The sequence below is a fragment of the Mauremys reevesii genome, linkage group 11 (genome assembly GCF_016161935.1).
Source record: "Mauremys reevesii isolate NIE-2019 linkage group 11, ASM1616193v1, whole genome shotgun sequence".
NCBI lineage: Eukaryota > Metazoa > Chordata > Testudines > Geoemydidae > Mauremys > Mauremys reevesii.
Window position 1 is genome coordinate 34,561,884 of NC_052633.1, and position 26,281 is coordinate 34,588,164.

At 39.8% G+C, this 26,281-nt stretch overlaps 1 protein-coding gene across 1 annotated transcript in view; it reads left to right on the forward strand.

Moving 5' to 3' along the window:
• The window catches only part of TTN (titin), a 308,399-nt gene that overhangs the window by 279,043 nt on the left and 3,075 nt on the right, over nt 1-26,281 (forward strand). Inside the window, exons 320-351 of the mRNA XM_039494704.1 lie at nt 27-323; nt 434-1,021; nt 1,112-1,414; nt 1,537-1,833; nt 2,610-2,897; nt 2,994-3,293; nt 3,394-3,696; nt 3,824-4,129; nt 4,241-6,007; nt 6,113-6,409; nt 7,822-8,109; nt 8,208-8,507; nt 8,593-10,659; nt 10,768-11,070; nt 11,155-11,460; nt 11,550-11,840; nt 11,955-12,254; nt 12,360-12,665; nt 12,939-13,244; nt 13,344-13,625; nt 13,955-14,548; nt 14,651-14,938; nt 15,062-15,361; nt 15,847-16,149; nt 16,465-16,767; nt 16,889-17,470; nt 17,596-17,901; nt 17,999-18,298; nt 18,542-19,117; nt 19,209-19,514; nt 19,605-20,198; nt 20,325-26,272. Of these exons, the coding sequence (XP_039350638.1) occupies nt 27-323; nt 434-1,021; nt 1,112-1,414; nt 1,537-1,833; nt 2,610-2,897; nt 2,994-3,293; nt 3,394-3,696; nt 3,824-4,129; nt 4,241-6,007; nt 6,113-6,409; nt 7,822-8,109; nt 8,208-8,507; nt 8,593-10,659; nt 10,768-11,070; nt 11,155-11,460; nt 11,550-11,840; nt 11,955-12,254; nt 12,360-12,665; nt 12,939-13,244; nt 13,344-13,625; nt 13,955-14,548; nt 14,651-14,938; nt 15,062-15,361; nt 15,847-16,149; nt 16,465-16,767; nt 16,889-17,470; nt 17,596-17,901; nt 17,999-18,298; nt 18,542-19,117; nt 19,209-19,514; nt 19,605-20,198; nt 20,325-26,272 (19,895 nt within the window). The remainder of the gene's footprint in view (nt 1-26; nt 324-433; nt 1,022-1,111; nt 1,415-1,536; nt 1,834-2,609; nt 2,898-2,993; nt 3,294-3,393; nt 3,697-3,823; nt 4,130-4,240; nt 6,008-6,112; nt 6,410-7,821; nt 8,110-8,207; nt 8,508-8,592; nt 10,660-10,767; nt 11,071-11,154; nt 11,461-11,549; nt 11,841-11,954; nt 12,255-12,359; nt 12,666-12,938; nt 13,245-13,343; nt 13,626-13,954; nt 14,549-14,650; nt 14,939-15,061; nt 15,362-15,846; nt 16,150-16,464; nt 16,768-16,888; nt 17,471-17,595; nt 17,902-17,998; nt 18,299-18,541; nt 19,118-19,208; nt 19,515-19,604; nt 20,199-20,324; nt 26,273-26,281) is intronic.

A 26,281-nucleotide genomic window follows, 5' to 3' on the forward strand; every position in this document is an offset into this window, starting at 1 on the left:
GTCATGTTGAATCTTTTTTATCTTAGAAAAACCAAGCCCACCAGAAAAGCTTGGAGTAACTGGCGTCACTAAAGACAGCATTTCTCTGTCATGGTTGAAACCAGAACATGATGGTGGAAGCAGAATTGTGAGCTACCTCATTGAAGCTCTTGAGAAAGGACAGCAAAATTGGGTTAAATGTGCAGTTGTAAAGACAACTCATCATGTTGTCCACGGCCTCAAAGAGAATGTTGACTATTTCTTCAGAGTGTGTGCAGAAAATCAAGCTGGTCTAAGTGATCCTAAAGAACTCCTGCTCCCTATTACAGTGAGAGAACAACTGGGTATGTCTGCTGACATTGAAACACATGATGAAATGTTTGCATACATTAAAAAAAATATCCAATTTTGAAAAAGCAAATTTTTAATGTTTTGGAAACATTTTGTTTTTCAGAGTCTCCTGAGATTGATATGAAGGGCTTCCCACATAACACTGTGTACATTAGAGCGGGATCGAACCTAAAGGTTGAAATTCCAATTTCTGGAAAACCATTGCCAAAGATGACATTATCCAGAGATGGTGTTCCATTGAAAGCAACCATGAGGTTTAATACAGAAACCACAGCAGAAAGTGTCATCATTAACCTTAAAGAAAGTATGGCTGGTGATGCCGGTAGATATGACATCACTGCTGCCAACTCCAGTGGAACCACTAAATCATTCATTAACATTGTAGTGCTAGACAGGCCAGGTCCTCCAGTTGGTCCTGTTGTTGTCAGTGATATCACTGAAGACAGCGTAACTCTCAAATGGCAGCCACCGCATAATGATGGTGGAAGTCAAGTTACCAACTATATTGTACTGAAAAGAGAAACAAGTACTGCTGCTTGGTCTGAGGTGTCTGCAACAGTTGCTAGAAGCATTATTAAAGTCATGAAGCTAACAACAGGAGAAGAATACCAATTCCGTATCAAAGCTGAAAACCGCTTTGGAATCAGTGACCACATTGATTCACAATGTGTAACTGTTAAGCTCCCATACAGTAAGTCATCAGTTTCTCACATAACATTTTGTTGTTGCTTTTAATTTTTTTTTCGAAATGATATATTAACTGCTTTTTTAATGTCTCTAGCAACACCTGGACCACCTTCCACACCATGGGTCACTAATGTCACCCGAGAGAGCATCACTGTTGGATGGCATGAACCAGTCACTAATGGAGGCAGTGCAGTCATTGGATACCATTTGGAAATGAAAGATAGGAACAGTATTTTATGGCAAAAGGCTAACAAGACCCTTATTCGGACAACTCACTTCAAAGTCACCACCATCAGCGCTGGACTTATCTATGAATTCAGGGTTTATGCAGAAAATGCAGCTGGCATTGGAAAAGCAAGCCATCCGTCTGATCCAGTTCTTGCAATTGATGCTTGTGGTGTGTACTTTGTAGGGAAAAAAATCACAGTTTTCACTGTAATGTTCTTTCTTATCAGTAAGCCAACAGATAATGCTAGTACTGCTATTAATTATAAATACTATTGTTTTTTCTTACTGTAGAACCCCCAAGAAATGTTCATGTCACAGATATTTCCAAGACGTCTGTCAGTCTTTCTTGGACAAAACCATCCTATGATGGCGGTAGCAAGATCACTGGTTATATTGTCGAGAAACGTGATCTTCCAAACGGCAGATGGACAAAGGGCAGTTTCACCAATGTCATTGAGACTCAGTTTACTGTATCTGGACTAACACAAAATTCTCAGTATGAATTCCGTGTCTGTTCTAAGAATGCTGTTGGTTCCATTAGCAATCCATCAGATGTTTTAGGTCCTATCACGTGTGTTGATACATATGGTAAGAGTTTTGCAATTACATAATATTTTGTGATTCTTCAGGGCTTAAAGTCAGAATTGTTTCATATAACCAGTGCTTGAATCCTAGTCTTTAGAAAACAATTGTAAGAAGCTGAGTTTAAAAACTGGAGGGCTAGCATAATGCTCTAAGCACTGGGTTTGCATTATCTAGCCTTTCTGAACAAAGATTCAATCTGAACAGAGCTGATTGAGCTTCCCAATGCTTCCCAATGAAGCATCCCTTCATCTTCCCAATGTAGATAACTTGAGTTCCATACAGTTGACTGTGTTGGGCCACTTGGACAAGACCTGAGAAACTGAGATTGTTTTTGCTGTGTGTGGACATTAAAGCTCTTGTGACACTTTTCATAGGAGCAGAGGTTTGCCCCAGTGTCCTTGGCTAAAAATGTCCTTTCCCCTAAATGTTGTGCAGTGTGCACTGCACCATTTGTCCTCCTAGATGCAGTCTTTCCCCAGAGATATGGATGCTTTTTAGTAGTAATGTAATTAATGTATTATTTAATTTGCAAAGAGTTTGAGAACTTTTGGATTGAAATGTGACATATAGCTAAGACTTATCTTTATTTTCCTAACTGCATATCTAAAACACCTATGACCATAGTATCTAGGCACTGCCAAGTATTGCATCATGTATATTATGCAATGCCTTATATTAATTACCACTATTATTATTGCTTAATAAAAATATTGGTATGGTTTTGAATCCTCTGAGTGGTTTGAAATCTTTATACCATTTTTTTTTGTTCCTCTTTTAAGGTGCACCTGAAATTGATGTACAACCAGAATACACAGATGTGGTGAAATACAAAGCAGGTACTGCAGTTAAGCTGAAACTTGGCATCTCAGGAAAGCCTATACCTACAATTGAATGGTTCAAAAATGGCAAAGAGATACAAACCAGTGCACAAGTGTCTATTGAAAACACAACAGACTTTGCATCTATACTCATCAAAGATGCAACTCGTTTTAACAGTGGAAACTATGAATTAAAATTAAAGAATGCCATGGGTTCAGCATCAGCTCACATTAGAGTGCAAATACTTGGTATGTATTGAATTAGAATAATAGTATTATTTTATTAAACTAAAATGTAGTTCTATAGCACACATATATATGTCTCATTTCTCCTGTCCTCAACAGACAAGCCAGGACCTCCAGGTGGGCCTATACAGTTCAAGACAGTCACTGCTGAAAAGATTACCATAATGTGGGAACCTCCAGTAGATGATGGTGGTGCAACTGTAACACACTACATTGTTGAAAAGCGTGAGACAAGTCGGGTAGTATGGTCTTTAATTTCTGAAAAACTAGAGGAATGTGTCATCACTACCACAAAACTCATCAAAGGAAATGAGTATGTGTTCCGTGTCCGAGGTGTGAACAAGTTTGGAGTCGGTGATCCACTGGAATCTGAACCAGTTATAGCTAAAAATGCATTTGGTGAGAAACGTATATTAACTAATACAACTGAATAGTCCTGAATGTTTTAGTTTTAAGTGGTATTAAACTACTGTCATTTTTTCTTTCTTTTTTATTCCAGTTACACCTGGACCACCTAGTGCACCAGAGGTCACTATGATAACCAAGCATTCAATGACAGTTGTCTGGAACAGGCCAACTGTAGATGGAGGTAGTGAAATAAGTGGATATTACCTTGAGAAACGTGACAAGAAGAGTCTAAGTTGGTTCAAGGTTGTTAAAGAAACTATCCGTGACACCAGACAGAAAGTAACAGGACTAACTGAAAACAGTGAATATAATTTCCGAGTTTGTGCTGTCAATGCAGCTGGACAAGGTCCATTCTCTGAAGCTTCTGACTTCTACAAAGCTGCAGATCCTATTGGTAAGAAATAATTTACACACACACATCTCACTGTTTAAGGGCCAAGTTATAATGAGCAGACTTTCATGGGAGTGTCTGGGAATAATTGAGAACAAATTTTATGATTGAATTTTAATATCTTTTACAGACAAACCAGGGCCACCAGTTAAGCTAAAGGTTGTGGATACTACTAAGACATCTGTCACTCTTGGCTGGACTAAGCCTGCCTATGATGGAGGAAGTGCAATTACCAGCTATGCAGTGGAAAAGAGAGAAGGAGAGCAAGAAGAATGGTCTGTAGTCAGTGCTAGAGGAGAAGTGAGAACAACTGAGTATGTTGTGTCCTATCTTCAACCTGCAGTCAATTATTATTTCCGTGTATCTGCTATAAATTGTGCTGGGCAAGGAGAGCCTATTGAAATGACAGAATATGTACAAGCTAAAGATATACTTGGTATGTACCTTTAATTGATTTAATTATCTTTTTTAGGGTTTTGGTATTTCAACTAATTTTATATTTTGTTTCCCAAATTATTCATATTTTTATTATTATTTATTTCTGCAGAGGAGCCAGAGATTGACCTGGATGTTGCTCTCAGAACCTCCATTGTAGCTAAAGCAGGTGAAGATGTACAGATAATGATTCCATTCAAAGGGAGACCTCCTCCAACTGTCACATGGAGAAAGGGTGAAAAGAATCTTGGAATTGATGAAAGATACAACATTCAGAACACAGAATCATCCACATTACTTACTATTCCTCAAGTTACTCGAAATGACACAGGAAAATATGTTCTCACAATCGAGAATGGAGTTGGTGAACCAAAATCTTCATTTGTGAATGTTAAAGTACTTGATACACCATCAGCCTGCCAGAAACTGCAGCTTAAACATGTTTCTCGTGGCACTGTTACACTTATATGGGAGCCACCGCTCATTAATGGTGGTTCTGAAATAACAAATTATGTCATTGAAAAAAGAGATGCCACCAAAAGAGCCTGGTCGACTATTACAACAAAGTGTTCTCATACAACATTTAAGGTAACTAATCTGTCAGAGAAGACTGCATTCTTCTTCCGAGTTCTTGCAGAAAATGAACATGGATTGGGAGAACCTTGTGAGACTTCAGAACCAGTGAAACCTGCGGAAGTACCTGGACCTGTAAAGGATCTGGCCATGAAAGATTCTACAAAGACTTCTGTTACCTTACAGTGGAGCAAACCTGACTTCGATGGTGGTAGCATTATATCAGACTATGTTATTGAAAAGAAAATGATTGAAGAAAAAGAATGGTCACACGCAGGCATAAGTAAGACATGTGAATTTGAAGTTGAAAAACTTAAGGAGCTTTCTGTCATGGAATTCAGAGTATCTGCTAAAAACGAAAAAGGATTGAGTGATGCTGTTACTGTTGGACCCATTACAGTAAAAGACTTTGTAATAACACCTGAAGCTGACCTTTCTGATATCTCTGGAGGACAAATTACAGTAAGAATTGGCCATAATATGCACATCGAATTGCCATATAAAGGTAAACCCAGACCAACTATGAGCTGGCTCAAGGATAGCATCCCTCTTAAAGAAAGTGAACAAGTTCGCTTCAAGAAAACTGAAAACAAAATAAGTTTAAGCATCAAGAATGTGAAAAAAGAGAATGGTGGCAAATACACCTTAATTCTTGATAATTCAGTTTGCAGAAAGTCATTTACAATCACAGTCATAACTCTTGGTCCTCCATCAAAACCAAAAGGACCCATAAGACTAGATGAAATCAAAGCAGACAGTGTTGTGATGTCATGGGATGCTCCTGAAGACAACGGAGGAGGAGAAATCACTTGCTACAGCATTGAGAAGAGAGAAACTTCACAAACCAATTGGAAAATGGTGTGTTCTAGTGTTGCTAGGACAACTTTCAAAGTTCCTAACCTAGTTAAAGACACCGAATATCAGTTTAGAGTTCGTGCAGAAAACAGATATGGTGTAAGCCCACCACTTGTCTCAGCAGATGTTGTAGCAAAACACCAGTTCAGACCACCAGGCCCACCAGGCAAACCTATTGTGTACAATGTAACAGCTGATGGAATGACAATATCTTGGGATGCTCCAGTTTATGATGGAGGTTCAGAAATTACTGGATACCATGTTGAAAAGAAAGAAAGAAACAGCATCTTGTGGCAGAAAGTTAATGTTTCACCAATATCTGGTAAAGAATACAGAATTACTGGATTGATTGAGGGCCTGGATTACCAATACCGTGCATGTGCTGAAAATTCTGCTGGTGTAAGCCCAGTTAGCGAGCCAAGCAAATTTACCTTGGCTGTGTCTCCAGTAGGTGAGTAAACAAGCATTTCACTAAGAAAATGTATATATTGTAATATAGTGTTAGCCATCATGCAGATTAATAACAATAATCCTGTATGCAATTATGTCCTTTCAGATCCACCTGGCACTCCTGATTATATTGATATCACCAGGGAAACTGTCACCCTTAAATGGACTGCACCACTGCATGATGGAGGCAGTAAGATTGTGGCCTACAGCATCGAGAAACGGCAAGGAAGTGATGACCGCTGGCTCAGATGCAATTTTACTGATATCAGTGAATGCCAATATACAGTTACAGGACTTAGCCCAGGTGAACGATGTGAGTTCAGAGTGATTGCAAGAAATGCTGTCGGAACAGTCAGCCCACCATCACAATCTTCAGGCTATATCATGACCAGAGATGAATGTGGTAAGCATTATTTATTAATATTTTAGTATGTTACACTTGCATTTTTATATGGTAAATTCTAAATCCAGCTAAGCTCCTGTCTGGCACCTTTTAGCTTATATTTGGTATATGAGCTGCTGAATGGAGAGGGAGTGTATACCACTCCTTCCAGGAGCAGCAGGCTTTCACCACCTCTCCCTCCCATTCCATGCAGAGTTAGATGCAAGACCAGCATCCAGCAGGGATCCATAGGATTTAACCAGTTGCTACATTTGGGGCCACACAGGAGTTTTTACTTCAGCATATCATGAGGAGTTTTTTGCCTTCATCTGCTACTGAGTGCATCTTGGAATTCGCAGTGGGGTCCTGCTCTGTCTTTGCTACTGTATTAACATTTAGTTATGGTTTCGCTACTTTTCTTTGTTGCAACTTTGGCAGTAGTCTATTGTAGAGACATTGTGTTGTTTTAGCCATTGCTCCAAAACATTTTGACACATTTGAGTATGGGAATAGGCTGGGGCAGGGGTAGGCAACCTATGGCACGCGTGCCAAAGGCGGCACATGAGCTGATTTTCAGTGGCACTCTCATTGCCCGAGTCCTGGCAGTCTGGGGAGGCTATGCATTTTAATTTAATTTTAAATGAAGCTTCTTAAACATTTTAAAAACCTTATTTACTTTACATACAACAATAGTTTAGTTATATATTATAGACTTGTAGAAAGAGCTTCTAAAATGTTAAAATGTATTACTGGCATGCAAAACTTTAAATTAGAGTGAATAAATGAAGACTCGGCACACCACTTCTGAAAGGTTGCTGACCCCTGGGCTGGGGCTTTAGTCTTAGGATTTAGATCGCATCACAAGGTGAGCTTGAGCAACCTGAGAGGTTTGGCTGTGTCACTGTGGATAGGGGCTTGCAGTTCCCCTTCCCTTTTGAGTAAGGCAGGAGCTTCTAACAGCTGTGGTGCCTTAAAGGTGTTCACAATAATTAAGCCTGACTACAGGAACTAAAGAGTACAGATAACTTTAAAATTAAGCCAAAGGACTTAATTTGTGGTTCTGTGGTTTACAAGTGGCAGCTGCAAAGATAGGTCTGCCTTAGGTTAGGTAATGGTTTTATTGCTATGCAGAATTTAGAAATGCAAATTGCTAGACTAGCTCAGCACATTACACCAACACATTTCAATTAATATTTTAACCTATAGTTTAATATGATGGAGAGTGGATTAACATAAAAAAATAATTCTTAATATATAAAATTTCAGATAGGACAACTTACAATATCATATTGATCCCTATATTTTAAAAATTCTGAATTTTCTAGTCAGAAGAGAGAGTCTATATATGCCTTTATTACTTGTTTGTTTATTAGGAATGAATAGCTTGATAAATATGACTGAATATATATACTTTACTTTATCTTTCTTCTTAGTTCCTCCAACAATAGAATTCGGTGCTGAGCACTTTGAAGGCCTTACTGTTAAGGCTGGAGAAAGCATTAGACTTAAAGCTCTTATCAAAGGCCGTCCAGTACCTCAAGTGACTTGGTTTAAGGATGGAAAGGAGATTGAAAAGAAGATGAATATTGAAATAACAAATGTTATTGGATCTAGCACTATCTTTGTTAGAGATGCCACTCGGGACCATCGTGGTATATACACGGTAGAAGCCAAGAATGCATCAGGCACCAAACAAGAAGACATTAAAGTCAGAGTACAAGGTACTTTGTAGATATTTTTAGTAAGCTACTCTTAAATAGTGTTTACATTGTAAGTGGCAGCACAAGTAAATTATAACTCTGACGCTTTATTATCACAGATACTCCAGGAAAAGTTGGTGGACCAATACGATTCACAAATGTTACTGGAGAGAAGATGACATTATGGTGGGAGCCTCCAGCTAATGATGGCTGTGCTGCTATTACCCACTATGTGATTGAAAAACGTGAAACCAGTAGGATTGCCTGGGCATTAGTTGAAGATAACTGTGAAGCCTGCAGTTACACTGCACTTAAATTAATAAAGGGCAATGAATACCAGTTCCGTGTCTCTGCAGTTAACAAGTTTGGTGTTGGCAGGCCACTAGAGTCTGATCCAATTATAGCACAAATATCATACAGTAAGTTTCCTTTATGTCTTGAACAAATAACTACACAGTTACCAACTTTTGTTGAATGGTTTCTAAACTGTTTTCCATTTTGCAGCTGTTCCTGATGCACCAGGTATACCAGAGCCTACCCATATAACAGGAGACAGTATCACACTCACATGGGCTAGGCCAAAATCCGATGGCGGAAATGAAATCAACCAATATATCCTGGAAAGAAGAGAAAAAAAGAGTGTCCGCTGGGTCAAAGTATCCAGTAAGAGAGCCATTGCTGAGACAAGATACAGAGTAACGGGCCTGACTGAAGGCAATGAATATGAATTCCAAGTTATGGCTGAAAATGCTGCAGGAGTAGGACCTCCAAGTGCTGTCTCCAGGCTGATTAAATGTAGAGAGCCAGTAAACCCACCAAGTGCGCCTACTGTTGTAAAAGTGACAGATACATCAAAGTCAAGTGTAAGCTTGGAATGGACCAAGCCAGTTTTTGATGGCGGCATGGAAATAATTGGCTACATCATTGAAATGTGCAAAGCTGACTTAGGAGAGTGGCATAAAGTCAATGCAGAGACTTGTATTGCTACCAAATATACTGTCACCGACTTAGAGGCAGGTGAACATTATAAATTCCGAGTGAGTGCTGTCAATGGTGCAGGCAAGGGAGAAAGCTGTGAAGTTCCTGCTACAATCCAAGCAACTGACAGACTGTCTTCACCTGAAATTGATATTGATGCAAACTTCAAGCAGACTCACATTGTCAGAGCGGGTGCAACTATTCGGCTGTTTATTGCCTTTTTAGGCAAACCAGTTCCTACTGCTACATGGTCTAAAGCAGACTCAGACCTTAGCCTGCGTGCTGACATTCACATAACTGACTCATTCAGTACATTGACTGTGGAGAACTGCAATAGAAATGACGCTGGCAAATACGTCTTTACTGTAGAAAATGTCAGTGGTAGCAAATCTATTACATTTACTGTCAAGGTACTGGACACTCCTGGCCCACCAGGTCCTATTACCTTTAAGGATGTGACCAGAGGTTCTATTACTTTAATGTGGGATGCTCCTGTTTTGGATGGAGGTGCCCGCATCCATCACTACATTGTGGAAAAGCGGGAAGCAAGCCGTCGTAGCTGGCAGGTAGTGAGTTCAAAATGTACTCGTCAAATCTTTAAGGTCACTGATCTTGCAGAAGGTGTGCCATTCTACTACCGTGTTTCAGCAGAAAATGAATATGGTGTAGGTGAACCATGTGAATTAACAGAGCCAGTTGTAGCCACCGAGGAGCCTGCTCCACCTAAGAGACTAGATATTATTGATACTACCAAATCTTCTGCAGTATTAGCTTGGCTGAAACCTGACCATGATGGTGGAAGCCGTGTCACTGGATATCTTCTTGAGATGAAACAAAAGGGATCTGACTATTGGGCTGAAGCTGGTCAAACTAAACAACTTACTTTCACAGTTGAAGGTCTTCTAGAGAACAATGAATATGAATTCCGGGTCAAGGCAAAGAATGATGCAGGCTACAGTGAGCCAAGAGAAGCTTTCTCTTCTGTTATTATTAAAGAGCCACAGATTGAACCAACAGCAGATCTTAGTGGAATAACTAGACAACTTATAACTTGCAAAGCTGGAAGCACCTTTACTATTGATATACCAATTAGTGGGCGACCAGCTCCAAAAGTAACATGGAAACTTGAAGAAATGAGACTCAAGGAAACCGATAGAGTGACCATCAAGACAACAAAGGATAGAACTACATTGATTGTGAAGGACAGCATGAGAGGTGACTCTGGCAAATATTATTTGACACTTGAGAACACAGCCGGTGTGAAAACATTTGCTGTCACAGTGGTTGTCATCGGAAGACCAGGTGCAGTTACTGGCCCTATTGAAATATCATCCATTTCTGCTGAATCCTGTGTGTTGTCATGGAAAGAACCTGAAGATGATGGTGGCACTGATATTACAAACTACATAGTTGAGAAACGAGAATCTGGTACAACAGCATGGCAGCTGATAAATTCCAGTGTCAAACGTACACAGATCAAAGTCACTCATCTCACCAAATACATGGAGTATGCTTTCCGGGTCAGCTCAGAAAACAGATTTGGTGTCAGCAAGCCCGTGGAATCAGCACCAATAGTTGCTGAGCATCCATTTGGTAAAAACAAACATATGCACACACATATATTTTAAGAAATTGTTTTTTCTGGTTTATGTAATTAGTGGCAATATCTAACTTTTTTTCTCTCTTACTTTTTACAATCAGTCCCACCAAGTCCACCTACCAGGCCAGAGGTCTATTCTGTGTCTGCCAATGCCATGGCCATTCGCTGGGAGGAACCATATCATGATGGTGGCAGCAAAATCACTGGATACTGGATTGAAAAGAAAGAGCGCAATACCATTCTTTGGGTGAAGGAAAACAACGTGCCATCCTTTGAATGCAACTACAAAGTCACAGGACTAGTGGAAGGTCTGGAATATCAATTCAGAGTTTATGCCCTAAATGCTGCTGGTGTGAGCAAAGCTAGTGAAGCTTCCAGACCTATAGTGGCTCAAAACCCAGTTGGTAAGTGTAACTTTTAGAGTATATTTGTTCTTTATTATTTAAGCAACAGAATTAGATTTTTCATTTTACATTGTCCTCTTTCAGATCCACCAGGCAGACCAGAGGTAACAGATGTCACAAGGTCTACAGTGTCATTGAGCTGGTCTCCTCCACTTTATGATGGCGGCAGCAAAATTATTGGGTATATTATAGAACGCAAACCATACAACGAAGCTGGAGATGGACGCTGGTTGAAATGCAACTATACCATTGTCTCAGAAAACTGCTTTACTGTGACAGCTCTTAGTGAAGGAGAAGAATATGAATTCCGTATATTAGCCAAGAATGCAGCTGGTGTAATCAGCAAAGGATCTGAATCTACTGGTGCTGTCACTTGCAAAGATGAATATTGTAAGAAACATTCCCCCGGGTCATTTAAAATGTTGTGTAGCTTGCAGTTTTAATACTATAATGTTAATGTTTTTATCTCTTTATGATAGCACCACCAAAGGCTGAGCTGGATGCCAGATTGCAAGGAGAAATTGTGACCATAAGGGCTGGATCTGATCTTGTTCTTGATGCAGCCATTGGTGGGAAACCAGAACCAAAGGTCTTCTGGTCCAAAGGTGACAAAGAATTGGACCTGTGTGAAAAGATCTCTCTGCAGTACACCAGCAAACGGGCCATTGCAGTTATCAAGTATTGTGACAGAAGTGATAGTGGAAAATACATACTAACAGTTAAAAATGCAAGTGGAACAAAGCAAGTTTCAGTCCTTGTCAAAGTGCTTGGTATGTATTTCATAGATAATGGTTTGCTGTGAACATTCATTGGAATTCACAATTATAGTTACAAAAAAAGAGAGAGAAGCTTTTCATTGACTACCTTTGTTCACTCCTATTCAGATTCACCTGGTCCATGTGCTGGCAAAATCACTATTAGCAGAGTAACCGAAGAGAAGTGCACTCTGGCATGGAATGTTCCACATGAAGATGGAGGTGCAGAAATCACCCACTACATTGTAGAAAGACGTGAAACCAGCAGGCTCAACTGGGTTATTGTTGAGGCTGAATGCCAAACATTATCATGCGTCGTGACAAGACTTATTAAAAATAATGAATACATCTTCCGTGTGAGAGCTGTCAATAAGTATGGGTCAGGTGTTCCACTTGAAACAGAAGCCATTGTTGCTAGAAACTCTTTCAGTAAGTGCTTTCATCTTTTAGCTCCAGCATTTATGGAGTTTTCTTCATATGTGAAATATTTGGAAAAAAATCTGATTTTTTTTTCATATTTTTGAACACCAACAGCTATTCCATCACAACCTGGTGCACCTGAAGCAGTGGGTATTGGCAAGGAACACATCATTATTCAGTGGCTGCAACCAGAATCAGATGGTGGCAGTGAGATTAGCAACTATCTTGTAGACAAACGTGAAAAGAGAAGTCTACGCTGGACACGAGTCAACAGAGATTACACTGTTTATGATACCAGACTGAAAGTTACAGGTCTAATGGAACATAGTGAATATCAGTTCCGTGTCACTGCAGTGAATGCTGCTGGGAACAGTGAGCCTAGTGATGCTTCTCAATCTATCTTGTGCAAGGAGCCATCATGTAAGTAGTCAAATTCAAAATATATTTTTAATATTCATTAAACATATTGCCTCATAATTAACTACAATGACATTCCAAATAAGAGATCCAAAAGAATATGTGAATTCATTATGATTACTAGCATTGCAATGACTTTAAAATAAAAGTGATTATAGTTAATTTCAGATAAATTTCTAGCCACTAATTCTTTAGAATATTGTTACTAAATAAGGTTTTTTAAACTGTAAAATGTTCCCTGCAATAATGTGAAATGTGTGTTCCTCTATTCCAAAGACACTCCTGCACCTCCTTCAGCTCCAAGAGTTGTGGATACTACTAGGCACAGCATAAGCTTGGCATGGACAAAGCCCATGTATGATGGTGGTGCTGACCTCTTAGGCTACGTTCTTGAAATGAAAGAAGAAGGTACTGAACAGTGGTACAGACCACACACTACTGCCACCCTAAGGAATGCTGAATTCACAGTGACTGCTCTTAAAACAAGCCAGAAATACCGTTTCAGAGTTGCTGCCACAAACATAAATGGTATGAGTGAATTCAGTGAATCATCAGCTGAAATCGAACCTGTGGAAAGAATAGGTAATTTGAAAACCCAAGTTTTTTTATGGAAAGATTATATTTTTCTTTAAAACTATTCAAAGATTAATTCATTTTGTATTTCTTCCCTCTCCCCATCAGAAATACCAGACCTTGAACTTGCTGATGACCTAAAGAAGACTGTCACTGTCAGAGCTGGTGGTTCTTTGCGCCTAATGGTGTCTGTATCTGGCAGACCATCTCCAGTAATTACATGGAGCAAAGAGGGTGTTGACCTTGCAAATCGGTCTATTATAGACACTACAGAGAGCTACACTCTGCTTATTGTGGATAAAGTTAATCGGTATGATGCTGGCAAATATGTAATTGAGGCTGAAAATCAATCAGGCAAGAAATCAGCAACAGTCGTTGTTAAAGTATATGGTGAGTATTGTTACTATTACATATTGATATTGCACTGTACTTACACATGTTGTTTTAGACAGAAGGAAAAAGGTGTTGGCTGAAAGGAGTTTGCAATTTAAGTAGAACCCAGAAAATAATGATAAAAGACCATGGGGGGTGAGGTGGAAGAGGAGGGGAGGAGGAGGGGGAAAGAAGAGATACAGTAGAAATCAAGGGAAATATGTTTCTAAAGGATCAGTTTATCTATGAAGTCCAAATCCTGATGTCTTTACTTAGCCAAAATTCAGTAAGTACCCAAATTAGGAAAAGAGCAAATAGGAAATAATCCCTTTTGATTTTGCATTTAGATGCACCTGGCCCATCTGCCACAGTGAGAGTTAAGGAAGTGTCGAAAGATTCCGTGACAATTACTTGGGAAATTCCTACTATTGATGGTGGAGCACCAGTTAACAATTATATAATTGAGAAACGTGAGGCTACCATGAGAGCATACAAGACAGTAACTACCAAATGCAGCAAAACATTTTATAGACTTACTGGACTTATAGAAGGAGCTATGTACTATTTCAGAGTGCTTCCAGAAAATATTTATGGTATTGGTGAACCTTGTGAAACATCTGATGCAGTACTGGTGTCGGATGTTCCTATGGTGCCTCAGAAACTGGAGGTAGTTGACATCACTAAATCAACTGTAACTCTTGCATGGGAGAAACCACAGCATGATGGTGGCAGCAGACTGACTGGATATGTTATTGAGGCCAGCAAAGCTGGAATAGAAAAGTGGATGAAGGTTGTGACACTGAAGCCTACAGTCTTTGAGCACACAATCATCTCACTAAATGAAGGTGAACAGTATTTGTTCAGAGTCAGAGCACAAAATCAGAAGGGTGTGTCAGAACCAAGAGAGATTGTCACAGCAATAACTGTACAAGACCAAAAAGGTAGGTATAATAGTTAAAAGAACAGGTTGAGGACTACTCAAAATGTGTGATATTTTATTTACAAAATGGATATTAAAAAGGTTTTGTTTTGTTTTTTAATAGTGTTACCCACAATTGACCTTGCTGGAATAACTCAAAAGACAGTTCATGTGCCAGCTGGCAGACCCATAGAGTTAGCTATTCCAATTGGTGGCCGACCACCTCCAGCTGTATCTTGGTTCTTCGCTGGTTCTAAGCTAAGAGAATCAGAACGCACCAAGATTGAAACTGAAGCCAAAGTAGCTAAATTAAGTGTGCGTGAGACCACAATACATGACACTGGGGAGTACACACTTGAACTGAAGAACACGACTGGAACTGCTGTTGATACTATAAAAGTTATCATTCTTGGTAAGGATTTATTATTAAGATATGATTGTCCACAATCCTTCTTCCTTCATCATGAAATTTGTCACAATGGCAACCTACCTTCTTTTTTAAACAGTAACTTATGTTCTTTTAAATTTTTCCTAGATAAACCAGGACCACCCACTGGACCTATCAGAATTGATGACATTGATTCAACTTCTGTTACCATCTCTTGGGAACAACCTGAGCTGGATGGTGGAGCTGCACTGAGTGGTTATGTGGTGGAGCAGCGTGATGCACACCGTCCTGGATGGCTACCAGTTTCCGAATCTGTAACAAGGACAACCTTTAAGTTCACTAGACTCATTGAAAGTTCTGAATATGTGTTCCGTGTGGCTGCTACAAACCGCTTTGGAATTGGATCATACCTTCAGTCTGACATCATAGAATGCAAGAGTAGAATCAGTAAGTCTACATTTTCTCCAATTCTCTACATTTAAAAATGGAGAACAATTTACATGGGCCTATGTATTAATACAAACAGGGCTAGATCCCCTAGAATAAATCCTATTATTTCCTTTGCCCAAATAACACGCTATACTCTCACATGTACTAATGATGTTATACTTGTGGAGAAAAAGTGCCACATCTAAAACTAATATGTTGCCCTGTATATGCATAATATACATGCTCTGGATAGAGTATTGGACTATGACTCTGGAAATCTAGGTTCTACTCCCAGGTCAACACACTGGCCTGCTGGGTCAGCTTAGGGAAATCACTTCACCTCTCTCAGCTTCAGCTTTCTCCTTTGTGAAATGATTTGTGATCTGGTGATGAAAAGCACCACAGGTGATAGGTAGTATGTATTATGGATTTGTCGCCAGAAAGCTACATTTGTAAATGCATTCTCATATTTTCTTTCTTAATTCTGTGTCTTTTTGTTACAGGTCTTCCTGGTCCTCCTGACACTCTACAAGTGTCTGATGTCTCTCGTGAAGGCATGACACTTATTTGGCATCCACCAGAAGATGATGGTGGCTCACAGATCTCTGGTTATATTGTGGAACGCAAAGAAGTCAGAGCAGATAGATGGGTCCGTGTAAATAAAATTCCAGTGACTATGACACGTTATCGCTCCACTGGAATGATTGAAGGATTAGAATATGAACACCGTGTCACAGCTATCAATGCCAGAGGCACGGGCAAACCAAGCCGTCCTTCCAAACCTGCTGTTGCTATGGATCCAATTGGTAAATAATTTCTTACATGGAGAAGAGAACATTTGAGGCAGAGGGGAATGTCACTGATAAGACCTGCTGTAATGTTTAAACAAAATAAAATTTTTCATCTGGATACCTTAATGTACTGCAGCAGATATTTTAATTAGATACACAAAGAATCTTTTAAAAATCTGTTTTATTCATTAGTTTCCTGTTTAAACATCACCATTACTAAATACTTATCAAATGGTGTATGATAATACTTTGTTTTGCCTTTTAAATATTCAAACTAAACATAGAACTATCTTAAAATATATTTACTTGCTATCTGATCTTCTATTGCAGCACCCCCAGGTAAACCTCAGAACCCAAGAGTTACTGATACTACAAGAACATCAGTGTCCCTGGCCTGGAGTCCACCAGAAGAAGAAGGAGGGTCTAAAGTTACTGGCTACTTGATTGAAATGCAAAAGGTTGATCAGTTTGAATGGACCAAATGTAATACCACTCCAACCAAAATACATGAGTACACCTTGACACATCTACCACAAGGCGCAGAGTATAGATTCCGTGTGATGGCCTGTAATGCTGGTGGGCCTGGAGAACCTGCTGATGTGCCAGGAACAGTCAAAGTAACAGAAATGCTTGGTAAGATGTTTTAGGTCTTAGTTTTTGCTGAAAATAGACATAAGCAATTGTTTTGCGTAAAACAGACATAACAGAATATCTGTAAAATAGATATAACATAACATGTTGGGTTTATTTTCAGAATATCCTGATTGTGAACTTGAAAAATACCAGGAAGGCCTGTTTGTGAGACAAGGTGGAGTTATCAGGCTTACAGTACCAATTAAGGGTAAGCCCATACCGATATGCAAATGGACTAAAGAAGGCCATGACATCAGCAAGAGAGCAATGATAGCAACTTCTGAGACACACACTGAACTTGTGATCAAAGATGCAGAAAGAGAAGATTCTGGTACCTATGATTTGGCACTTGAAAACAAATGTGCAAAGAAGGCTGTTTATATCCAGGTCAGAGTGATTGGCATTCCAAATCCACCTGAAGGGCCACTTGAGTATGATGACATACAGACTCGCTCAGTCAGAGTAAGCTGGAGACCTCCTACCGACGATGGTGGGGCAGATATTATTGGATACATCATTGAGAGGCGAGAAGTACCTAAGACTGCCTGGTACACTGTTGATTCCAGAGTGAGGGGAACATCATTAGTCGTGAAAGGGCTCAAAGAAAATGTGGAGTATCACTTCCGTGTTTCTGCTGAAAACCAGTTTGGTATTAGCAAGTCCCTGAAATCTGAAGAACCAGTTGTACCAAAGACACCTTTGAGTGAGTAGATTTTTGTACAATAAAATTCCTGTTTTAATTATCATGTCTTATGTTTGTAAAAGTACAATCACACACACACACAAAAGAGCTTTAAAAATACATGGTTATTACGTTATTTTTAACAGATCCTCCAGAGCCTCCAAACAATCCACCAGAAGTACTTGATGTCACAAAGAGCTCTGTTAGCTTATTCTGGTCCAGACCTAAAGATGATGGTGGTTCTCGTGTCACTGGCTACTACGTTGAGCGTAAAGAGACATCTACAGAGAAATGGGTCAGGCATAACAAGACTCAAATCACAACTACAATGTTCACAGTCACAGGACTTGTTCCAGATGCTGAATATCAATTCCGCATCATTGCCCAAAATGACATTGGTGAGAGTGAACCAAGCCCTGCTTCTGAACCAGTGGTGTGCAAAGATCCATTTGGTAAGAAACTGTTCAAATTAGTTGACATTTTGGAGCGCAATTTAGTGAAGTTCTTAGAGAAGTGAAATTTAACTTTTGTTAATTCTGTACTTTATAGACAAACCAAGTCAACCTGGAGAAATTGAGATCACTTCTATATCTAAGGATAGCATTACTTTAGAATGGGAACGGCCTGAATGTGATGGTGGAAAAGATATCCTGGGATACTGGATTGAATATCGTCAGTCTGGAGAGAGCGCATGGAAAAAGTGCAATAAAGAACGTATCAAAGACAGACAATTCACAGTGGGAGGTTTATTGGAGGCTACAGAATATGAATTCAGGGTTTTTGCAGAAAATGAGACTGGAGTCAGCAGACCTCGAAGAACAGCTATGACAGTAAAGACTAAACTAACATGTAAGTTTAAATGTACTATCCTAGTCACTATGATTTATGTGACAGATTAAATGATATTTTATGTCCTGGTAAACTATGATGTTGTGCTCATGAACATTATATATTGGCTATATGGTCTTAAAGAATAAGCCTGCAAGTTTAAATGTAAACTGGTGACAGGTATAAGTGAAGGATGTGTATAGATAAAGTAATAGTGGAGGAACATTTAATAATTTTCTTATCTTTAACCTTTCAATGTTACAGCTGGAGAAACACCAGGCATAAGACAAGCAATGAAGGATGTTACAACTAAACTGGGTGAAGCAGCTCAGTTGACATGCCAGATTGTTGGGAGACCTCTTCCTGACATTAAATGGTATCGTTTTGGCAAAGAACTGGTACAAAGCCGAAAATACAGAATGTCATCAGATGGACGCACACATACACTGACTGTAATAACAGAAGAACAAGAAGATGAAGGTGTCTACACTTGCATGGCTACCAATGATGTTGGGGAGATTGAAACTAGTGGCAAGCTACTCTTGCAGGCTCCCCCTCAGTTCCACTCTGGCTTCCCACTGAAAGAGAAATATTATGCAGGTGTGGGTGGAACCCTTCGCCTCCATATTGTGTATATTGGTCGCCCAGTACCAGCTATTACTTGGTTCCATGACAAGAAACCTTTGAGAGACTCAGAAAACGTTACTATTGAGAACACTGAGCATTATACTCATCTTGTCATTAAGAATGTCCAGCATAAGACCCATGCTGGGAAGTATAAAGTGCAACTAAGCAACATATTTGGAACAGTTGACACAGTACTTAATGTGGAAATACAAGGTATTAAATCTATTTCCAATAATTCTGTTGAATAATATTCTCTAAAATATTTACTGGCAGATAACTAAAATACTATGTTTTCCTTTTATAGATAAACCAGATAAACCAACAGGGCCAATTATTGTGGAAGCCCTACTGAAAAATTCTGTGGTAATCAGCTGGAAGCCACCTGAGGATGATGGAGGTGCTTTGATAACAAACTATGTGGTAGAGAAACGTGAAGCTAAGGAAGGCACAGAGTGGCAACTGGTATCTTCAAGCATTTCAGGCACAACATGCAGAATTGTTAATCTAACTGAAAATGCAGGCTATTATTTCCGTGTGTCTGCTCAGAATACATATGGCATTAGCAAAGCACTAGAGGTTTCATCGATTGTTGTTATCAAAAGTCCATTTGGTAAGTGTGCACCAAAATACGAGTTTACGTATACCTGCAAATTACTAAGCTAACTTCATTTAACGTTTTGAATCTTTTTATTCTTTACAGAAAAACCAGGGCAACCTAGTCAACCAGTAGTAACTGCTGTTACAAAGGACTCTTGTGTTGTGTCCTGGAAACCACCAGCCAGTGATGGAGGTGCAAAGATCAGAAATTACTACCTCGAGAAACGTGAAAAGAAACAAAACAAATGGATTGCAGTAACAACAGAAGAAATTCACGAAACAGTCTATTCTGTGAAAAGTCTTGTTGAAGGCCTTGAATATGAATTCCGCGTAAAATGTGAAAATCTAGGTGGTGAAAGTGAATGGAGTGAAGTATCACAATCAGTCATTCCAAAATCTGATGTACTAATTCAAGCACCACATTTCAAGGAAGAACTAAGAAACTTGAATGTGAAATTCAGAGCCACTGCCACATTTGTTTGCAAAGTCACTGGTCATCCTAAGCCTATCGTTAAATGGTTTAGACAGGGTAAAGAGATCTTGCCAGACGGTGAAAAGGTTAAGATACAAGAATTTAAAGGTGGATATCACCAGCTGGTCATTACAAATGCAACAGATGATGATGCCACTGTCTACCAAGTTAGAGCTACCAATCAGGGAGGATCTGTGTCTGGCACTGCCTCTTTGGATGTTGAAGGTGAATAAAGTGTTTTGATGCTTTAGTCAAATTCTTATTTAACTTTCCAAAGTTTAGAATACTCCTGCTGTGTTTTAGTTAAAATATTGTTTGTACTGATGGGATCTTTCTTTCTTTCTGCTACAGTTCCTGCTAAGATTCACTTGCCCAAAAATCTTGAAGGTATGGGAGCTGTTCATGCTCTCCGAGGTGAAGTGGTCAGCATCAAGATTCCATTCAGTGGCAAGCCGGATCCAGTGATTACATGGCAGAAAGGACAAGATCTCATTGATAACAATGGACATTACCAAGTTATTGTTACAAGATCATTCACCTCTCTAGTTTTTCCAAATGGTGTGGACAGAAAAGATGCAGGTTTCTACATTGTTTGTGCTAAAAATAGATTTGGCATTGATCAAAAAACAGTTGAATTAGATGTGGCTGATGTACCTGATCCACCAAGGGGTCTGAAAGTAAGTGACATTTCAAGGGATTCAGTCAACTTGATCTGGACTGCTCCAGCAACTGATGGTGGAAGCAGAGTCACAAACTACATCATTGAGAAACGTGCTACTACAGCAGAGAGATGGATTCGTGTTGCACAAGCTCGTGATACCCGATACACTGTGGTAAACCTATTTGGCAAGACAAGCTACCAGTTCCGTGTAATTGCAGAAAATAAATTTGGGCAAAGTCAACCTTCTGAACCTACAGAGCCAATTATAACACAGGAAGATAAGACAAGAATGCTGAACTATGATGAAGAAGTTGATGAGACCAGAGAAGTCACCACAGTTAAAGCATCTCACTCTTCCACAAAGGAACTCTATGACAAATATATGATTGCTGAAGAGCTTGGGCGTGGGCATTTTGGAATTGTCCACCGCTGTGTTGAAACAGTTTCCAAGAAGACCTTCCTAGCTAAATTTGTTAAAGTAAAGGGAGCTGATCAAGTTTTAGTAAAGAAAGAGATTTCCATCCTAAACATTGCTAGGCATAGAAATATCTTGTATCTTCATGAATCATTTGAAAGCCTAGAAGAATTAGTCATGATCTTTGAGTTCATATCTGGAGTTGACATCTTTGAACGAATTAGTACAACCTCATTTGAACTGAGTGAAAGAGAAATAGTAAACTATGTACACCAGGTCTGTGAAGCACTTGAATTCTTGCACAGTCATAACATTGGACATTTTGATATCAGGCCAGAGAATATCATTTACTTCACAAGAAGAAGCTCCATAATTAAAATTATTGAGTTTGGTCAGGCTAGACAGTTGAAGCCTGGTGACAACTTTAGACTTCAGTTTACTTCTCCTGAATATTATGGACCTGAAGTACATCAACATGATGTGGTCAGCACAGCTACTGACATGTGGTCACTTGGTGCCCTAGTATATATACTTCTAAGTGGTATTAATCCTTTCATTGCTGAAACAAACCAACAGACTATTGAAAATATCATCAGTGCTGAATACAACTTTGATGATGAAGCATTCAAAGATATAAGTATTGAGGCCATGGACTTCATTGATCGCCTACTAGTAAAAGAAAGGAAGGGTCGTATGACTGCTGCAGAAGCACTTAGTCATCCATGGCTGAAACAGAGGATGGAAAAGATCAGCACTAAGGTCATCAAGACATTAAGACATAGGCGGTACTACCAGACACTGGTGAAAAAAGAATGGAATACGGTTGTGTCGGTAGCTCGCATTTCCTGTGGTGGTGCAATTAGATCTCAGAAAGGTGTTACAGTTGCCAAAGTGAAAGTTGCATCAATTGACATTGGCCCCATTTCTGGGCAGATAATGCATGCTGTTGTAGAAGAAGGAGGGCATGCGAAATACACATGTAAGATTGAAAATTACGATCAGTCCACACAAGTGACTTGGTACTTTGGTATCAGGCAACTGGAGAACAATGGGAAGTATGAAATCAGCTACCAGGAAGGAGTGGCAACCATGTATGTTAAAGACATTACTAAATCAGATGATGGTACCTATAGGTGCAAGGTAGTAAATGACTATGGTGAAGATAGTTCCTATGCAGAGCTATTTGTTAAAGGTGTGAGAGAAGTTTCTGAGTATTATAGATACAGAACAGTTAAGAAAGTGAAACGCCGAGTGGACACTATGAGACTTCTAGAGAGGCCACCAGAATTTACTTTGCCCCTGTATAACCACACTGCCTATGTTGGTGAACATGTCAGGTTTGGAGTAACTATAACCGTCCACCCAGAACCTCGAGTAACATGGTTCAAATCAGGTCAGAAAATTAAACCAGGTGATGATGATAGGAAGTATGCTTTTGAATCTGACAAAGGTCTTTATCAACTTACCATCCATAATCTTACTGAGGATGATGATGCTGAATATAGTGTTTTGGCACGCAACAAATATGGTGAAGACAGTTGCAAAGCTAAGCTCACTGTAATTCCACACCCACCTCCAGCAGACACCACATTAAGACCAATGTTCAAAAGACTATTAGCAAATGCAGAGTGCCAAGAAGGCCAAAGTGTGTGCTTTGAGATAAGGATATCTGGTGTACCAAAACCAACATTGAAATGGGAGAAAGATGGTCAACCTCTGTCATGTGGTCCCAACATTGAAATTGTTTATGAAGGCTTGGACTATTATGCTTTGCACATCAGAGATACTTTACCAGAAGACAGTGGTTATTATAGAGTTACTGCTACAAACAGTGCTGGATCTTCAAGTTGTCAGGCTTACCTGAAAGTAGAACGCTTGACATATGTTAAGCATGAATACAAGACAGAAGAAGAGCGGGAAAAGCATGTACAAAAACAAATTGACAAGACACTAAGAATGGCAGAAATCCTTTCTGGGACTGAAACTGTTCCACTAACACAAGCTGCACAGGAAGCTCTAAGAGAAGCTGCCATCCTGTATAAGCCAGCGGTGAGTACTAAGACTGTTAAAGGTGTATATGAAATTCAGAAGGAAGAAATAAAGGAAGAAAGGAGACTTCGCATGCCGTATGAGATACCAGAGCCTCGCAGGCATGTACGCACTGCTCTTGAGGAAGATCAGACCATTAAACAGTTTGTGCCTATGTCAGATATGAAGTGGTACAAGAAGCTGAGAGACCAGTATGAAATGCCAGGAAAACTGGACAGAATTGTTCAGAAAAGGCCAAAGCGCATTCGCCTTTCTAGATGGGAACAGTTCTATGTGATGCCACTCCCACGCATTTCTGATCAGTATAAACCTAAATGGCGCATACCAAAGCTGTCACAAGATGACCTTGAAACTGTGAGACCAGCACGCCGCCGAACACCATCTCCTGATTATGAACTTTATTACAGACCAAGAAGGCGATCACTTAGTGACCTGTCGGATGAGGAATTACTCCTATCTACTGATGACTATTTAGCTATGAAGAGAATTGAAGAGGAAAGACTGCGTCTTGAAGAAGAACTTGAGTTAGGCTTTTCTGCTTCACCACCAAGCAGAAGCCCTCCACGCTTTGAGCTGTCTGCCCTTCGTTATTCTTCAGCAGGGGAGCGGGTCAGTACAGAGGAAGCCAGAAAAAGAGAGCTGAGGTACTCAACCTATCACATCCCATCTAAAGCTGAAACTGGAGCAAGTTATGCAGAACTTCGTCAACGCCATGACAGGGCTGTCTATAGACCACCAAAGCAAAGACAGAGAATAATGGATGAGAGAGAGGATGAAGAATTGCTTCGTCCAGTTATCACAACTCAGCGACTCTCTGAATACAAGAGCGAGCTTGAGCGTATGGCACAGGAGGAAGAGAGCAGAGTGAGGAGGAGACAGAGAGAAATAACTGAGATTACATCAGAAGAAGAAGAAGAAATAAAAATGGTGGAACATGTTCACAGGGAATTTTCACCCCCCTCAAGGCTTTTAAGGAGGAGGAGATCTCTTTCTCCAACTTACATTGAATTAATGCGCCCAGTATCTGAATTAATTCGGCCCCGTTCACGGCCTGCAGAAGAAACTGAAAGGAGATCCCCTACGCCAGAGAGAACTCGGCCACGTTCACCAAGCCCAGTAACTAGTGAAAGGTCACTCTCTCGATTTGAAAGGATGGCCAGATTTGATATCTTCTCCAGGTATGACTCCATGAAAGCTGCTTTGAAAACTCAGAAAACAATGGAAAGGAAATACGAAGTTCTGACTCAGCAGCCTTTCACCTTGGATCACACCCCTCGCATCACTCTGAGAATGCGCTCTCATCGTGTGCCGTGCAATCATAATACCAGGTTCATTCTGAACGTCCAGTCAAAACCAACAGCTGAAGTGAAATGGTACCATAATGGTATTGAAATCCAAGAGAGCAGTAAGATACATTTCACTAATACCAGTGGTGTGTTAACCTTGGAGATTCTTGACTGCCATATTGATGACAGTGGAACATATCGTGTTGTATGCACAAACTACAAAGGAGAATGTTCTGATTATGCGACATTAGATGTTACGGGAGGAGATTATACTACCTACTCTTCCCAGCGCAAAGATGAGGAAGTACCAAGATACATTTTTCCTGACTTGACAAAGACAGAGGCTTATGCTGTTTCCTCTTTTAAGAAAACATCTGCAATAGAGGCTAGTTCTTCAGTAAGAGAGGTCAAATCAGAAATGACAGAGACAAGAGAATCACTCTCGTCATACGAACACTATGCTTCTGCTGAAAAGAAAATTACTGCAGCCGAAGAAAAATCATTGGAGGAAAGGGCTTCACTTAAGAAGTTTAAGACCACTCTTCCAGCAACAATATTAACAAAACCACGATCAATCACTGTCTCTGAAGGGGAGACTGCAAGATTTTCTTGTGACATTGATGGTGAACCAACACCAACAGTAACGTGGTTACGTGCAGGTCAAGCCATTGTTTCTTCCAGGCGCTTCCAAGTCACACGAACACAATACAAATCTACTTTTGAGATTTCTTCTGTCCAGACATCAGATGAAGGAAGTTACATTTTGGTGGTAGAAAACTCTGAAGGAAGACAGGAAGCACACTTTACTTTGACTGTACAAAGAGCAAGGGTTTCTGAAAAAGCAGTTACATCACCCCCAAAAGTCAAATCTCCCGAGCCTCGTGTGAAGTCTCCAGAGCCAGTTAAATCACCTAAACGTGTAAAATCCCCTGAACCACCTACTGCTCATGCAAAAGCTAAATCAGCAGCAGAAGGCAGGACAACTCCAGCGGAGAAAGTGCAGTTACCAACAGCTGCTCCTCCCAAGATCACTCAGCAGCTGAAAGTGGAAGCTTGTGGAGACAAGGTAAAGTTTTCCTGTGCAGCTGAAAGCAGTATCTTAAGTGTCAGAGAAGTATCCTGGTATAAAGATGGCAACAAACTGAAAGAAGACAGCCATTTCATGTTTCATTATTCAGCAGATGGCACCTATGAACTCAAAATCCATAACCTTGCAGAGTCTGATCAAGGTGAATATACCTGTGAAATCACTGGGGAAGGTGGTGTATCTAAAACTAACTTCCAATTTGTTGGCCAAGTTTTTAAAAGTATCCATTCCCAAGTGTCAAGCATGATTGAAAAGTCTAAATCAGTTGAGAAAGAGGCTGAGGCACTTAAAATTTCTACCCAGAAGAAATCAGCAGTGACAACTCAAGAAAAAGAAGTGGTCCAAGAAGAAATTGTTAAAAAGTCAGCAGTTTCTGAAGAAGCCAAAAGATCACATGCAGAAATTAAAGCTTCTTCCACTAAAATGACTGTGTCTGATGGTCAGAAAGTTACTGTGAAAGCTAACATTGATGATGCATCTGAAGTGAAGTGGGTGCTGAATGGAATGGAGCTACCTAACTCAGAAGATTACAGATATGGTGTATCTGGAAGTGATCACACTCTAACCATCAAAAAAGCTAGCCATAAAGATGAAGGAATACTTACCTGTGAAGGTAAAACTGACCAAGGCATTGTCAGATGCCAGTTTGATATAACCTTTTCTACTGAGCGTTCGAATGCACCAGCCTTCATCACACAGCCCAAATCTCAAAACATTGATGAAGGACAAGATGTATTGTTGACTTGTGAAATCTCTGGGGATCCTTCTCCTGAAATTGAGTGGTTTAAGAATAACCAACCAGTAAGTAAT